General features: G+C 41.3%; 1 protein-coding gene across 1 annotated transcript in view; it reads right to left on the bottom strand.

The window, feature by feature from the left end:
• LOC126278227 (aminoacylase-1-like) overlaps nt 1-18,509 on the bottom strand; it is a 113,664-nt gene that overhangs the window by 77,942 nt on the left and 17,213 nt on the right. The window contains exon 2 of the mRNA XM_049978207.1: nt 4,197-4,366. Coding sequence (XP_049834164.1) covers nt 4,197-4,366 — 170 coding nt within the window. The remainder of the gene's footprint in view (nt 1-4,196; nt 4,367-18,509) is intronic.

Here is an 18,509-nt window from a genome sequence, read left to right as displayed (position 1 = left end):
ACAGATAAGACATTTCTTAAGACTTTTAAGCTCACATTTATTGCAATAAATGACATACCTGAAATGTTACCACTCTCATTTTTACGTAAGATCGGTAATCCACATAGTAAGTTCGTCGTATTAATGATTTCCTCTTCAAATTAACAGACGGTACTTGTTATTTAACACAAAATGACATTAAAATTTAAGCTATTCACGAACAGCTAGTTGGGAATATGCACGAACTTCAAATGTCACGACGAACCGAGTCGTTCTGCATATGGATTCAAACCCAGGTCATGCAGACTAAGATTTCGTGACTGACGGAAACCAACAGTCATTCCTGACTAGGCATACAGAGAGTGATATAACTCGATTTTAGACAGTATCAGTTAGCGGATATCAACTTTAAATTACATAACGTAAACATTTTTAACGTACGGGAATTCCTACCCAGCAACTATTGTCCCTGTTAACGAACTACGAGAGATGTTAAGTATTGCTGTCGGCAGTAAACTTGCTTACATTAGATTATTTTATTTTATTTGATGAACCAATAGCCATTTAAAGGAACAGGGCTCTTATTTTACTTGTACTTGACTGAACTAGACACGTTGTAAAATTTGGTGCTGGAATGTGATTCGAATTCGTATCTCCTCTTTCGAGGATCTGAATCTCTCGGAACAGTATAGTTCGTTCATTTCGTTCCTTTTTCCAAGACAGCTATCTGCTCTAGTTCTCCTCCAAAGGTATGTATGTGGGTCAGATTCCTGTTTCAGTAGAAAAATACTCCTAATTTCATTTCAAGCTCTAGCACGTGCACACCGGACTGCAAGTGAAAATCTACGTGCATTTTTAATGTCTGTTCAAGTGTTGCCAACAATTTCTCGTCAAACACGCATACATCTTACTGTTGGTGAGTAAGCAACTGATACTTAAGCTATATTCGTAGACGATAAAGAAGAACGATAGGAGTGCGGTTCGATTGTCGCTCAGGCACAAATATTTGTATCCGTATTTTGCATTCAGACACCTAGCAGCTGGTAAGAATAATCGATACGTAACATTTGATTTTACTTAGTTAACAGACCGATTACGTGTTGGGTTCATATCTCCGTCACAGAACTTCACATCATGCACTTCATCTTTAAATGCATACACACTTTTTTTACTGCTGAATGGAGGTATATAAGACATCTTTCGTGGTTAGTTAACAGGGATGAAAGAGTCTTGATAGGAGTCTCGGTTTATTACAAAAACTGTCGTCTTTTATTTTCAATTTTAGATTTGGTTACTGACATTGGCAAAAATTTCGGTAATTCATGACTCTTCGCAACTAGTCAGCAATATGATTAGATTAGATCACATTAGATTAATACTTGTTACATAGATCATCAATACGACATTTCGTAATGATGTGGAATGTGTTATTTTACTGAAAGATTTCCTTACATACCGGTGTTCAATTTCTTTACAACAATTTTTATCCTATCTCTCACTCTTTTTTATTTTTCTCTGACGTCTCTTTGTGTGTAGTCATCAACGATATGTGTGGGGTTCGATTCCCAGTCAGCACTGAACTCTTCGTCATATTATTTCTAGTTCAAACATGTTCACATGTCGCTGCTGGTGACGCAAACCCAAACTTAACGTTTGTTTTCTCTGGAATATAACAGCGATTGGTGCCGGGTTGGAGTCGTGGGAGGGAAAAAATTAATGTTCCGTCTCGTCATATCAGTTAAAATATCTAGCTACTGCCGAGAAAATCCGATATGTAACAGTTGATTATGCTTCAATAACAATCCGATTAGGTTCGGGGTTCGAATCCCTATCCAACAAAAATCTTTACCTCACGGCATTTCCAGTAAGTTACTTGTGAAGAAGCAATACTTAACATCTCTCGTAGTTCGTTAACAGGGACAATAGTTGCTGGGTAGGAATTCCCGTACGTTAAAAATGTTTACGTTATGTAATTTAAAGTTGATATCCGCTAACTGATGGTGCCTAAAATCAAGGTATATCACTCGCTGTATGCCTAGTCAGGAATGACTGTTAGTTTCCGTCAGTCACGAAATCTTAGTCTGCATGACCTGGGTTTGAATCCATATGCAGAACGAGACGGTTCGTCGTGACATTTGAAGTTCGTGCATATTCCCAACTAGCTGCTCGTGAATAACTTAAATTTTAATGTCATTTTGGGTTAAATAACAAGTACCGTCTGTTAATTTGAAGAGGAAATCATTAATACGACGAACTTACTATGTGGATTACCGATCTTACGTAAAAATGAGAGTGGTAACATTTCAGGTATGTCATTTATTGCAATAAATGTGAGCTTACAAGCCTTAAGGGCAGTCTTATCTGTGATAAGATGTTCCCTGATATTTGTAGTATCGTGGTATTACTTTACATCTTTAGTTATTGCGATACAGAGCAGAGTTTTCTAGCGGTGACTTGTTGGAACAATTTCCAATAGTCAAACGACTATACCAAGGAACGATTAGAGGGTCTCCTAGACATCTGCGTTATGTGGGTTGCATGTGAATTAGGAGAAATGCAATTTAGGTCGTTCGGATACTTTTGAGCACGACTGTACATCTGCGGACAAAGCCACATGTTAGAAGCTCCTCCTAAAGGACTGAATCGATTTTAACCAAAGTTGGTACACATAATACTATCCGGAAACCAGTACTGTGCGGGAAACAACCAGCAACCTCCTATTGTTGTATGAAGATGGTATTTGTTCTTCCGGACATGTCCGAAAGAATAGATACCATTGGTGACCATGCAGCTCTCTAGATTAAAATTATAATTAAATCAAGACCCTACTCTGTCAACAAGCTTTGTTATACATCAAAGGGGAAAGTTGAAAATGTGCGCCTCTACCGAGACTCGAACCCGGGATCTCCTGATTACATGGCAGACGCTCTATCCATCTGAGCTACCGAGGGCACAGATGATAGTGCGACTGGAGAGACTTATCCCTTGAACGCTCCCCGTGAGACCCACTTTCCCAACTTAACGTCCACACACTACAATCGTAGTGCTTCTGCCCACTACACTCATTGCTCGCGGAAGACAATCTTACTGGGTCCCGTAAGAGTTCGAGTAATACATGTACATCCGCACAGAAGAAGAAGGTCAATGGCCAGTCAAGCCTTAACTATATGAAGATTGTATCTGCCTGACGACAGCGTAGGGTCTTGGTTTAATTACCATTTCATCCTATTGTTGTGGTGTTGATAACGTGGAGAGCGAAGAGGGGAGGAAGAGAAGGACAGATAGGAGAAAGGAAAAGATGGACACAGAGGGGAAGAAGACAGGGACAGAGAAAGTCGGGGCAGGAGGTGGAGAAATAGGGGAGAGATGGAGCAAAAAGGGGAAAGAAGAGATTGACAGAGAGGCCTGAGCAAATGGACGGAGAGCGATCATGGAGAGGTGGACAGAGAGTGGGAGTGGAGAAGGTTGACAGAAAGGAAGAAGGAAGTAGCAGATTGACAGATCGTGGGAGGAGAGATGGACAGCGAGAAAGGCTAGGAGAACATAAAAGTTGGAATACATACATACCCGGGCAACGCCGGATACTCAGATTGATTACTGTAAATTAAAAGTGGTAGGAGCTTTTTTACTGAATTATTTGTCTGGAGCGTAGCGTTGCACCGAAGTGGAACAGAACACAAAAGAGAATAGAAGGATTAGAAATATGATCCTATAGTTGAATGCTGAATATTAATTGAGTAGATCAGTTAACTATTGAAGAGGTAGTGTATCGATGTGGGGAGAAATGAGCGTCACGGCATAACTTGAGGGAAAGAACGGCTCAGTTGATCGGGAGGCAGCAATGATCAGGCCTGACAGCAGTTGGTGTGAAAGGCGATAGGTATCACAGGTAAACAAGTAGGCGTAGGATAGTCTACCGTGGAGTGGTACACGAAGCCATTGTTGGGACTGACCACTATAACAACATTTCCTTGCCGGGTATTAATATGATGTAGGATAGATGGTTCCTAATAGTAGTAAGATGCAACCTCCTCCAAGCGCGCCACTGACGTGCTAAAATACATATCTATGTAAGTATAGTACGATGCCGAGAAAATGGACAGTGTTATTTTAGACACAATCACAATAATGGATTTAGTTTAAGATCACATGGGAATAGCAAATTACGCGGTTATATGCCGGTTGCCTATGCGCTGGTACGTCTGCCGAGTACTCACCTCCCTGGCCGGTACCACGTCCATGTGGGAGTTGAGCATCACAGCGGAGAGCTTGGGATCCGTGCCCTCCCACCGCATCACCACTATAGGTTTACCAGGAACCAGCTCGACTACGCTGCATTCCAGTCCGATGAGTTTTGCTTGTTCCAGTAGGAACTCCACACATGGTGCTGCAGACACACAGGAAAAATACAGTAGTACAAGAAATATTTTGAAGGGCGCTTTCTTCTACTGTGAACATTACACTTGGACACAATGTTTTACCCTTTTATTTTAATATCGTTACTCTTAGTGCTACTCTGCTCCTGAGCCTTCTCTTTCTCACAGCTATGCTTGTGTTGCCCCTGTGCGTAAGACAAGGATAGGCCACGAAATTATAGAAAGGGGACAGTAGCAGCCCAGTAAACGGCTGAAAAGCATATTACTAAACACTCAAGATACGTTTGTTTGACAACGATTACATGTCGCTTTGTGGTGGCGTATCATGTTGGTAAAACAACCACATAAAACCAAAGACAAAGAACGGTAATGAAGAGATAGAGAACATTAGAGTAATTTACTAAGGCGGTACCAATACAAATTAAAAAGAAAGAAAACTGAACTGAAATAAGCCCAGCACTGTCTTGAACTTCGAACCCCGCGTTCAAATAACTGAAGGAAATGTACACAAGACTGCTTAATGTTTTGCGTAATCAAGAATATCTCACCAGATGGAAAAGCATAAAATGGTGATGCACAATGAGTCTCAAATTCTTAGGCCGTGGGCCTGTTCGTTCTCACGTTCGTGTTGTTGTTGCTTACAAAATGGTTCAAATGGCTCTGAGCACTATGGTACTTAACATCTGAGGTCATCAGTCCCCTAGAACGTAGAACTACTTAAACCTAGCTAACCTAAGGACATCACACACATCGATGCCCGAGGCAGGATTCGAACCTGCGACTGTAGCGGTAGCGCGGTTCCAGACTGAAGCGCCTAGAACCACTCGACCACACCGGCCGGCTTGTTGCTTACATGCAAATACCAGTTTGATACGGCCACGATGCCTTACAGGAGATTTCGTCGTCATTCTAAACAGACAGTCTACAAAACCACCGAGAACGTCGAGTTTGCCAGAACAGCTGGAGACAAGAAGAATCGCATACCAGTTGAGTGTTGCTGCTACTGCACTTGTCGACGGACCTTGTGTTTTTTGTGGTTTTAGTCTTAATTTTAGTATTGATATTAATGATACTTTTTCTAATCGTAATGGTTGGCTCACTGTAGCCATTGTGCTTGGAGGTACAGGAGTTCCCAACGTACCTGGACTTGAAAGTTTCGTTGACAGGGACATTATCGCCTATCGTACCTACCATATGGCAGAACTTGCAAATAAAGACTTTGGTAAACCAGCGTATATGTCGCCTTAGGCATTGTTGTATGACTCATTTGTCATTTGCAGTCGACCACTCTTAAAAGTATGATGCTTACAGCGCCATCTATTGCTACATTTTATAGCTACCTATTTTTTTTCTCTCATGTTTTTCCCCCTTCTCAGACAATATTCGGTTGCAATTTGACGTCATTCTGACCAGTGTTGCTATTTCTACAGCGATTGTAAAATTTGATTATAATTACGCTGTAGAATAAGCAGATGAGAACTTCTGTATGAGTGCTACTCTAAGGCGCCTAGTAAGAGACATGTAGCAGATGGAGTATTGGAGGCCGCATGACAGTAATCTATCTGTCCCCAAAACAAAGAAAGAGCTTTTTCATAGCCTATAAAAGAACTGTGAAACAGAGTGGTACATCGAGGAGCTACAGTAACGATTAATTTCTTGGTATTATAGTCGTATGATACTTCTGGCCCCGACTGCGTGTGTGGCCTGGGGCAGTATGTGATCAATCTAAGGGTAGACCACATACCTCGGTATTATGTTCCAGTTCATCGTTAGCATGACCCTGTTTACAAACACAATGAAAGAGCGCCAGTGTCAGATGTGCGCTGCCATCGTTGGAGAATGTTTAATTGGGCTGCACATTCTTCTGGACAGACTTGATGGTCGCACCTATCTCATATTCCTCAGAGAATTTCTGCCGGACATGCAGTGTAATGTTTCCACGCCTATTCTTCTCTGCACTGGATTGCCGCAAGACAGAGCCCTCGCGCATTTTAGCAGACAAGTGAAGGTACATCTGCAGGCAAACTTTCCTGGCTTCTGGATTGGTCACGATAGTCCAGTCGCATGGCTATCATGACGACCCTACCTGTCCTCAATTTTTTTTTATTTTCCTGTGGGGTTTCTCAAGGGCTTTATTGTATGAAACATCAGTTTTATCTCTGAAGAACCTAGTGGGCAGGACTGTTGCAGCAGCAGGATGTCTTCGAGGTACACCAGGTATCTTTGAGATCGTGCACCATTCAACGGAACGCTCGATGTCAGGCGGGTCTCGATGCATGTGGTCAAAACTTTAAATGAGCATCTCCTGTAGTGGGCGTCCATTTGTAGCAAGTGACTAAATAATTTCAACATGTAGTAGCCGTGCATGGCCTTTGCGACACCCGGTTCCTATGTGATTACTGATCCTTGTTGTATGCCCGATGTTCCATGTCTTTGCAAACATTTTTTGAATCACCTCTATAAATAAGTACAAGAGTACGTGTGCTTAAATTCTGTATCTATCGACACCAAACGCCAGATAGCTACGACGCTTAATCTATACATAACGTACTGTTTTCATACGTATGACATTATGAGAATGTGTAGCTTTATAATACAAAATTAAAGATAATCATTTCATCGAAATTCACGCCCCTATTCTTTGGTGCCAAAATAAGTGGTTTTCTGATTCAAGGCAGTAGCTGAGGTTTTTCACCTCTTGTGTATTTAACTCTCATTAAAGGAACAGAAATGTATACAAAATCTCCACTCCAACAAAACACTAAATCTAACCAATGTTTCTTTGTCTCTGTTTCTTTTATACTTATGTTAGCAAGTAGTTAGTGATATCTGTAAGAAGTTTGGGCCTGGCGATGTGGAGAAACACCTTTGAACAGAACAGATGATAGAGGCTGACCAGTGTGATTCTTCTGTATCTCTCTGCCTGTTATGATTTTTATTGTTTGTCGTTAATTGTCATAGATACGGTATTTTAAAACGAATAAGGTATAATTTTATGATTTTCGTAGCATATTAACTTTACGTTTAGCCCGACTGTGTGTGTATCTCATTATTTCTGGGTTTCTAATCCACTTTCACATAGTTGTCTTGCTCTATCTAACACGGTACAGTTTATATGTTGTCATTATTACACTAGGAACTATTGAACTGCATGATGTTCGTCTATTCAGCTGCATCGTCTTGTATCAGGTTAACCTCCTACTGCTTGGAATTACCGCCAGTTTGTGTGCTATTCGCAGAAACGGCCGTGGAAGGTATAAGACGAGGCTATACCTTATGACAGCAGCCACGTTCTCTACACTTCATGCGAACTGACGCCACCCGTATGCACAGAAGGGGAACACAAGGAAAGGGAAGAGGTACGGCAAAAGGACTGCGAGCAGAAGGCTTAGAGGCAGCCCTGGCATAGCCATATGATATTTACAGTTTGGTCATGACAGTAGCATAATGGCTAAGAGGATGCTCACAGATCTTATGAGCCATTGCAGATACAACTGCACTTTACAAGTAATACAGTTCATCGCTTGCCATAATACTATGGATCCTTCACTTTACAATTACAAAACATATTTAGAAAATTATCCACAAGAAGTCTCTTCATTTGCAGCAGCCATCTCTGTTTCTTTGCCACTCTCAATATGTCCGACCCGATAAGTGAGTGGTCAGCGTGACGGATGGCCGTCCTACTGGCCCAGGTTCGATTCCTGGCTGGGTCGGAGATTTTCCGCACTCATGGACTGGGTGTTGTGATGTCTTCATCATTATTCCAACCCCATCCGGCCCGCAGGGCGCACAGTGTGGCATCGAATGTAATAAGACGTGCACCAAGGCGGCCGGACCTACCCCGCCACTAACGCCAAACGCTTATTTCCATTTCCACTGTCAGTATCAGTTGATTCACTTTCATCACACAAACCATTATTGCTTCCTTCACTATTCGAATGTGTACGTCTTCCCACATTTATTAGCAACTCCAGCGCTTGGTCCAGTAAATCTTCAATTGCAATATAATGCACTTCAGTTTTTTTATGTGCTCATGGCGTTTCTTCCAGTCTTCTTTTACTGTGGAAGCAGTTTGTTCATCTATAAGTGTTAATAATGTGTCCATCCTGGAAGTCACATCAAGTACAAAAATGCGGTTCTCGAATCTAACCCATAAAACGGCTATAGGATTCAGTTGTGGGTGGTATGGTTCAAATGGCTCTGAGCACTATGGGACTTAACATCTGTGGTCATCAGTCCCCTAGAACTTAGAACTACTTAAACCTAACTAACCTAAGGACATCACACTCATCCATGCCGGAGGCAGGATTCGAACCTGCGACCGTAGCAGCCGCGCGGTTCCGGACTGAGCGCCTTAACCGCGAGACCACCGCGGTCGGCTGTGGGTGGTATGGAGAACGTCGCAACACAGTATGAAGATGTTCGGTTAAAATACTACCTATTTGATAAGTGACGTCATCTGGTTTGTTTATTTTGATTTCGTTCATTTTGATCAGTGGATATGTCTGGGGTCACAACTCGTCCATGTGGGAAGAAATTCCTTTTTTCTATTAACAGGGACTTCATTTCTCTCCTCGTGGAGCCTGAAGCGCGAGTAGGGAGTAAGTGTTTCCTGTGGTAATGGTTGTTATGTGAAACGAGGACAATATAAGGTGGTAGATTAGGTATTGTCTCCTCTTGACCCACTTGCCATAATTTCAGAGGTCAGTACGATTGTGATAATTCCCTGTTTTCTAGCTAGATTTAAGCGTTACGTAGGCATTCGTTACAAAACCGTCTTCCTCGCCAGCATTGATGATGATAATGCAGCATTCCTTCCAAACAGGTTTAAGTGATTTGTCGACTCATTCGTAAGGACGCTGTGTGAAAAGTGTGAACATGTGTCTCGTCCATAGAGATAAATGGACGACACTTACACCTGTACTCTCGGATACCTTTTTTAGTGAGCAATTCGTTCTGTCATAATACCTCTTTGTTCCTGGAAAACTTTCTTAAATCCTACAGTGCTACGAATTTTACAAAGTGTGTCTACATATCCAACAAAATACATTAAAATACCTAATTTTTTATGAGATTCTTTGAAGTGGGTCTTTTTTTTATCTGTAATGTAGAAATTATTGATCCTGCAGCGAACGACTTGCTCATTAAAACTATCTAAACTGGACTTCCAAAATCTTCTGGGCCTTTCTTTATGATCTACAAAAAATGTCGATGATTCATATGCCTGGATCATTTACAGCTCTCTCTTGATTCCGCGATCGAACTGAACGATACATCATTTGCTTTAAGTACTTATTTCAATGTGGATTTTAATTTTAATGGAGCACCTATCGCAGCTTCCTTCTCCTTAAACACCATAGTGGCCAATTCGGGTGTTTCACAATGAGGAACTTTGCCCTTTAACTAGTTTTTCTTACAGGTGACATGTTCATCTTGGAATGCGTATATATAAGAGTATTTATTGGCGGAGCACTCTCCCTGATTCGATGGCAACACGTCCGACGCTGGCGATTGACTGAGCATCATAACTACGGTGTTCACGCCTGGATGAACCTACGTTACCTACAGCAAGTCCACTTGTTTGTTTACGTCTAACGGTGTGCGAGGCGTGCACTCCGGGCCGAACAGACTCGCGCGTCCAACCGCTTCACGAGAGACCACGTCACTCGCAGTACGTGCATTTAGCAGTGGATTACGTCCTCCTCAGTGTATAACCCAATTGATATAAACCAATGTCTAAGAAGCAGAACATAAAATCCAGGTGGAGCAAAATATGTAAGATTCTCATATTTGCTAGGGTCTTAGTTTGTAACAAAAGTCAGTAATTTCCACAATACTGGATAAAATCTCTAACGCCTAGCCTTTGAAGAACATTGAGGAATGATTTTGTATTAATGAGTGATAATTTTCACTGTTTTATTACAGGCTAGTATGTCGCTGATGTTTAGGTATACACTATGTGATCAAAAGTATCCGGACACCGGGCTGAAAATTACTTACAAGTTCGTGGTACCCTCCAACGGTAATGCTGGAATATATTATGTTGTTGGCCTACCATTAGCCTTGATGACAGCTTCCTCTTTCGCAACCATACGTTCAATCAGGTGCTGGAAAGTTTCTTGGGGAATGGCAGCACATTCATCACTGAGTACTGAACCGAGGAGAGGTATCGATGTCGGTCGGTGAGGCCAGGCACGAATTCGGCTTTCCAAAACATCCCAAAGGTATTCTAAAGGATTCGTTTCAGCATTCTGTGCAGACCAGTCCATTACAGCGACGTTACTGTCGATTAACTAATCCACCACAGACCGTGCATTATGAACGGGTGCTCGATCGCCTTGAAAGGTGCACTCGCCACCCATTAATTGATGTTCGAAAGTGGGAAGCAAGATTGTGCTTATAACAATAATGTTGGCCTGTGCTGTGATAGTGCTACGCAAAACAACAAGGTATGCAAGCCCCCTCCACGAAAAACACGACCACACCACAACACCACCGCCTCCGGATTTTACTTTTGGCGCTACACATGCTGGCAGGTGACGTTCACTGGGCATTCGCCACACCCACACCCTGCCATTTGATCGCCACATTGTGTATCGTGATTCGTCACTCCATACAAAGTTTTTCCACTGATTAGTCGTCCAATGTTTACTCTTCTTACACCCAGCGAAGCGTCGTTTGGCATTTACGGCGTGATGTGTGACTTATGAGCAGCTGTTCGACCATGGAATCCAAGTTTCCTCACATCGGGCCTAATTGTGATAGTACTTGCAGTGGATCCTGGTGCAATTTGGAATTGTTGTGTGATGGTCTGGATAGATGTCTGCCTATTACACATTACGACCCTCTTCAAATGTCGGCGGTCTCTGTCAGTCAACAGACGAGATCGGCCTGTCCGCTTTTGTGATGTACGTGTCCTTTCACATTTCCACTTTACTATCACATCGGAAACAGTGGACCGGGGATGTTTAGGAGTGTGGAAATCGCGTGTACAGACGTAAGTCACAAGTGACATCCAATCACTTGACCACATTCAATGTCCGTGAGTTCCGCGGAGCACCCTATTCTTCTCTCTCACGATGTCTAATAACTACTAAGGTCGCTGATATGGAGTGGTGGTGCTGGTTAGTGTTTAACGTCCCGTCGACAACGATGTCATTAGAGACGGAGCGCAAGCTCGGGTTAGGGAAGGATTGGGAAGGAAATCGGCCGTGCCCTTTCAAAGGAACCATCCCGGCATTTGCCTGAAACGATTTAGGGAAATCACGGAAAACCTAAATCAGGATGGTTGGAGACGGGATTGAACCATCGTCCTCTCGAATGCGAGTCCAGTGTGCTAACCACTGCGCCACCTCGCTCGGTGCGCTGATATGGAGTACCTGGCAGTAAGTGGCAGTAAGTGGCAGCAATATGGACCTAATATGAAAAACCGATGTTTTATGGGTGTCCTCATACATTTGATCACATAGTGTATGACGTCCAGAGGAAAAGCACAATTTCGTTACTATGGAATATTTCAAATAGTTGTTACCGAAGACAGATGAAACGCGGGTATGACAGTCAGGATCTTGAGTGTAAACTAAATGTAACTTTCTGCTTTATAATCTCCACTGTCATTGACGCTGAAATGAGAATTTTTTTTTACTTTGTTTGCTTTCAACCTTTTATCTATTACAAGTAAAGTATTCTCGAAACTGAAACCGCATCGTTTGAATCTGATTATTCGGGTTTGTTTAATTCTGACGGCGTGATGTACAATTTATGAGGTATTTTATACGTCTTCATGCTGTCGAGAACGCATGACTTTAATTTTTAAGCATCACTATGAAACTAGTAGTGGATTAATCTCGCCTGAAGGTGGTAGTCTGTTGCGGAAACCAGTAATTTGAATACTGCTAGTATGATGCGGTCTTGACGTAATAAATAATTAATCAACATTTCAGTGGGCTCATACTTTCGTTGGCATTTACGGCGTGATGTGTGACTTATGAGCAGCTGTTGGCAGTAAACCAATTTCGAAATGAATGTAAGGCTGCTGTCCCTGCCTTAACGTTTAGCTATGGAAATATCGAGAATGTTATTGAAAATAGAGGAATGAGTCCCTCGAAGAATTTATTGAATCGTGTCGTAACAAAAGATACCGAGGACGTTATTTTGTCTTTTTCGAGCATCCTAGAGACATGAAGCATCCTTTGTTATGAATATTTTCTTTTGACAAATGATGTTCATTTCAACCTGCAGAGTTCTCTTTTATTTCTCAGTATATTCTCGATTTTTCTGCCACATCCTTCCAACCCTTGTGCTAGTTAGAAAATTCCGTTACTGTGGAAGTCTGTTCCTGCTGCCCGAAGATAATGAAGCATCACTTTCTGGATGTCCTTCATTGTATGTAGCAATGGCGTAGTAGCTAGTTGTTAGCCCACTCCAAATGGTTCAAATGGCTCTGAGCACTATGGGACTTAACTTCTGTGGTCATCAGTCCCCTAGAACTTAGAACTACTGAAACCTAACTAACCTAAGGACATCACACACATCCATGCCCGAGGCAGGATTCGAACCTGCAACCGTAGCGGTCATGCGGTTCCAGACTAAAGCGCCTTTAACCGTACGGCCACACCGGCCGGCACTAACCCACTCCAGCTGATTGTAGATGTAAGGAGTCAAATTGGAAGTACAGGGAGCGTGCGGAAGACATAGACGCCCAAATACCTTAATTATTTCCGCAGTAACTTGAGAAGTAGGAGGCTGTACGTGCTGTTAGTGTGATGTGATTCAACCCGAGGGAGTCTTTTGTGAACTTACGAGAATAGTTGAAATACGTCTGTGTCTCGTCTATCCCAGGTCAAAAAAGAGGGGGAAAAAGTAACGAGAATGATGTCCTCTTGCAGAAAACGTTACCTGAAAGTTTTCCAGCAGATCACACTGTTGTTTCTTCTTTTACTAACGGTGAACCCAAAAAAATCGTAAATTAGTATCGGTAGCAAAGGGCATCCTATGATCTGCAGCACGGCCCCTGAACATTAAATAATTTTCTCAGAGTCTTTCGTTACGGCACGGTTCAATAAATCGCTGTAGGGACTTAAGCCACTATTTCCCATAAAATTCTTGATCTTTCCATAGCTGAAGTTCATGGCAGGGTCACATTATCTCAGAATTTGCTTATTGCCAATTAAAGTATGAGCCCACTTAAATGCTTATTATTAATTTATTACGTGAAGATATCTTCTTGATAGGAATGATCGAATTGCTGGTTTCTTCTTTTACTTCAAGGCCGTAATCAAGGAAAACTGCTTTCACAACCACAAAAAAATATTCATCAAAAGTTCTTTCATTTATTTAGAAATCTCGTAAGCTTTCTGGTGTCGTGGTCCATGCGAACTTTATATGTTAGGAAAATAAAAATGGTATCCGACTGGTACAAAGTTCTGAATACTTTCCTCCACTAGTCCATATTACATTACAAACTTCGTTGCGAATTAATTAACTCTGACATGTGAAAGAAATTACACTGCTGGGGATTTGGCTCAGCAAATGAGCACAGCGACTTATGATGACGAAATACGGTCCAGCCCTATGGTGGGGCTTCTGATGATATTCCAAAACTAAGTCGTGCAGTATTTGGGGCGTTACAGACTGTGAAGTTTCATTGTGCGAAATCGTATCTAGTTTTGACAGTGCAAACATGCCTACATTCTTCTTTCGTCACATTGAAAGAGAATGAGTAATTTAACTAATAACCACTGTTTCGCCAGGATCGTATTAAAATCACAGTAATCACTCCTGTAATCTGCAGCCCGAAGACTAGTTTCACATAATTCTCCACAATAGTAGCGCGATGACGCTGTATCTCTGTGGGAACACAACGGCTGTAGTTTTCTCTTGCTTTAAATCATGATGAGGTACCAGAAAAGGAAAAGCTGGATGATACTACAAGGTCTGATCAGACAGTAACAAGGTTACACGGATGCACTTGCAACTACGCAGAGGGATGCTTCCCCTCTCCTGGAGCCATACAATAGTCTTGCCGCTTCGTAGTTATCATTCCGATGTAGTTTTACCTAAGGTAGACTACCTGTGTTGTTAAGTTATCTAGCCATCCCACAACAGCGTTGTAAACGGTTAATGATTATCACTAAAAACAATGAATTGTTATGAAACTTCCTTGCAGATTAAAAGTGTGTGCCGGACTGTAACTCGAACCTTGAACCTTTGCCGTTCGCAGGCAACTGCTGTACCGACCGAGTTATCCAAGCATGACTCACGATCCGCAAAGGTTTCATGTTCGAGCGCTGGTCCAAATTAGCGCACATCCGCTGCAGAGTGAACATTCATTCTAAAATGAACCCTGGGGCGTTATTTAACAGAGCTGTGAGCTGCGCGTCAGATGTTTGTAAGCTCATTCTTGTCGAGATCAAATCACGAGCGTCAGGGTCTGGCAGATCGTAAGCATTTGGCTGTGCACGGGAACAGGCTATAGTCTGGCTGCTTCCTTTTTGGAGCTACCCCCTTTCACACCCACACCCATCCCTTTGAGAGGTAGGCGCTTCTTACCCCAAAGTGGTTCTTTCCAGACACTATGTGAGTTGTGTACTAACTTCAGTGATCCAGTGATTTAGGAGAAGATGTGAAACATGCCCCTACTTGCGTATTAAGCATGAATATAGCAAAAAGAAGTTGAAAGCTATGCGTATATCAACAGTTGTTTGTCTAGGCACTTTAAAGCGTTATCTTTCCGACATATCTGCTTTCTGATGAAGCTCTACAAGGTTCAGTGTTTCGCTATGATTTAGAGCTATGTAGGCAAGGTCGTAAAACCCGACTGATAGGAGAAGGCCAACTCCGCACACCGACTACACGTCGTGTCTCACCGCATACACGTTATCAGCTCAATAATTGAGGAAAGCCGGAACATGTAATGATAGGAATCATTTTGTGAATGTTGATAAGCACACTGGAGTAGGTTTCTGCCTTATGTAAGACACATTTGTAGTTCAGCTTTCAACCAGACATGTTTCGGCTGTTTTTGTGCTATCTTCAGTGGGTTCATTTGTTCATTTTTCTTCCGCAAAATTGTTGATACATGTTAACCTTTACACAATCTTTTGGTAAAAATATATTCAATTGTTGTCAAATATTTTACATTGGTTTGCATACAGTACATATTTGAAACATTTATCAATTAAGTGAAGCATTCTGTGCTGTCCACACACTACATTTGGAAAGGCTCTATTTTTGTAGTACATATGCGAATAAAGTGGGTATGTGCCTTTGTTTATATATCTCACATGAAACTACTTGAGGTCTAGGTCTACAAATCAATTAACAGCTTGTAATCTGCAAATGGCAAACCGTCATTTTATTTTTGTTTTTATTATTCATCTCCGACCGAGATACATGTTAACTGTCGATTTACTTACACTCTTACACTTTTTGATGTCATGGTGATTTTGCTTTGTTTATATCCAGGCAACACTCTTATTTCTCACCTTTTTGTAGATATGAATTTATTACGATTTGTCCTCCAAGTACAAAGTTTTCGTCGCCATTACGTGTTGTTTTCGCTGTCTAGTTTTCATTTGTTTCTGGCGTGACTGCTTGGGATGTGGCGCATAGATTTGAAGCGTCGTTGATATTTGTGGTGTTTAGTTCAAGTGTACGTGTGTGTGTTTTCCTGTTTTTGTATTTTGTTGTTTATTTTGCCTATAGTATTTGTATCATACCCATTGTCCACTGCAGTTTGTTTTATTCTGTTCAGTTCTTCTTGTAGTCATGTTCGTTCATTGGAGGTTTGTTCAGTCTATGAAGTAAACGTTTAAAGCTGGCAACTTTGTAAGTTAAGGGGTGATTGGATTGGTTGTGAATGGTGGTGCTAGTAATTGTGGGTTTCCTATAAATTGTAAGCTTATGTTTATTGTTTTTCTTGTGTATGGTGAGATGTAAGAAACTAAGTTTGTCATTTGTGTTTCAGTAATGAACTGTATTTGTGGGTGAATGGCATTGATGCCTCGATTAACTTCTTTGATACACGGTTGTGATTCGAGTGTTAGTCAAACTATATTGTCTACACATCTGTACCAGTATTTTATTTATTACTTACTTCATATTTTTGTACAGCTCTTCAACAAATTTCAAAACTCATCCATGGAACTCCAGAAAACAATTCTTCATATAAAATTCATCAAATTGTGTTTGTCCTATAACATAATATGCAGCCAGGTTATCATAACTGTAAATATGTTATCCACAGCACAATGAACAAAACGGAAAGCCAAAATGTAGCATATCATAGCACAAACTGAACACATCATAAAGCAGCGATAAGGACTGAATACGCCTGAATTCAATCTCTACCGGACAAGAGAACTAGTCGCAGACAGAATAAAACACACAATCAAACAGAACAAAACCACAATTAAAGAAAACAATGACAGCTATAGAAAAAGCTACAGAAATAATTCTACATCTACATCTACATTTACATTTATACTCCGCAATCCTCCCTTTACGTGCCACTAATTACCTCCCTTTCCTGTTCCAGTCGCGTATAGTTCGCGGGAAGAACGACTGCCGGAAAGCCTCCATGCGCGCTCGAATCTCTGTAATTTTATATTCGGGAGCTCCTCGGTACGTATAAGTAGCAATATATTCAATACCTCATGCAGAAACGCACCCTCTCGAAACCTGGACAGCAAGCTACACCACGATGCAGACTGCCTCTGTTGCAGAGTGTACCACTTGAGTTTGCTAAACATCTCCGTAACGCTATCACACTTACCAGATACCCCTGTGACGAAACGCGCCTTTCTTCTTTTTATCTTCTCTATGTCCTCTGTCAACCCGACCTGGTACGGATCCCACACTGATGAGAAATACTCAAGTTTAGGTCGAACGAGTGTTTTGTAACCCACCTCCTTTGTTGATGGACTACATTTTTTAAGGACTCTCCCAATGAATCTCTACCTGGCACCCGCCTTACCAACAATTAATTTTACATGATCATTCCACTTCAAATCGATCCGCACGCATACTCCCAGATAGTTTACAGAAGTAACTGCTACCAATGTTTGTTCCGCTGTCATATAATCGTACAATAAAGGACCCTTCTTTCTATATATTTGCAATACATTATAGTTGGTTATGTTAAAGGTCAGTTGCCACTCCCTGCACCAAGTGACTATCGGCTGAAGATCTTCCTGCATTTCGCTGCAATTTTCAAATGCTGCTACTTCTCTGTATACTACAGCATCATCCGCAAAAATCCGCATGGAACTTACGACACTATCAACACAACACCACACAACAAAAAATACCATTATCACAAATCTTATAAGGGCAATTCAATTTTCCTAGTAAAAGAAAAGGAGTGTATTGAGAAAACAATAGAATTCACCCAGAGCAACAACATCACAGAATTAAAAATCCAAAGGTTCCTACGCTAAAATCATTGGCAAAAATTCACAAACCATTTATCCCTATACATCCCCGATTAACTTTACCAAGGCACCAACATACTGCTTAGCCACATAGACACAGCCAGAGTCCTACAGACAGTATACAAACACACCATAAACAACAAGTCTTAAGAATTAAAAGGAAACATGAGAAAAGAAATCTTACCAAACATAGCAACATTACTTTCATTTGACATAAATTCCAAATACACACACTTTCCATCAGAAAAAACATCAACAACATACAAAGATATCTCCAACCACACGGAAACATATCCACAACAAACATATAAGAAATATCAGTTCCATTCAAACTCATCATAAAAAGAAAAACTACCTCAGATTCAGCAATTAATTTTACTGTCTACGCGGGGTACTGGCTGCCAGTCCCAATCAGTGGCCTCAGAGTTGAGATTTTCATCAGTCAAATATTTGACAAAATGCTAAAACCAAACAATTAAAAATTTAAATGCTAGTACAAATGTGTAGCCGATATAACTATCGTAACAAATGGATCAAAATCTCGTGTAGAAGCACTCATGTAGGCATGAACACCATCCACGCGCAAACACAGTTCACCATTGAAAAATAACAAATGAAACATTCAATTTCTTAGACCTCCACATACACAAGGGAAACGAAAAGCATGGTTTTATAATTTATAGGAAACCCAGTATGACCATCACCATTATTTATAACC

This window comes from Schistocerca gregaria, chromosome 6 (genome assembly GCF_023897955.1).
Source record: "Schistocerca gregaria isolate iqSchGreg1 chromosome 6, iqSchGreg1.2, whole genome shotgun sequence".
Taxonomy (NCBI): domain Eukaryota; kingdom Metazoa; phylum Arthropoda; class Insecta; order Orthoptera; family Acrididae; genus Schistocerca; species Schistocerca gregaria.
The sequence above is the reverse complement of the archived record's forward strand: the minus strand, read 5'-3'. Positions and strand labels throughout refer to the sequence as shown.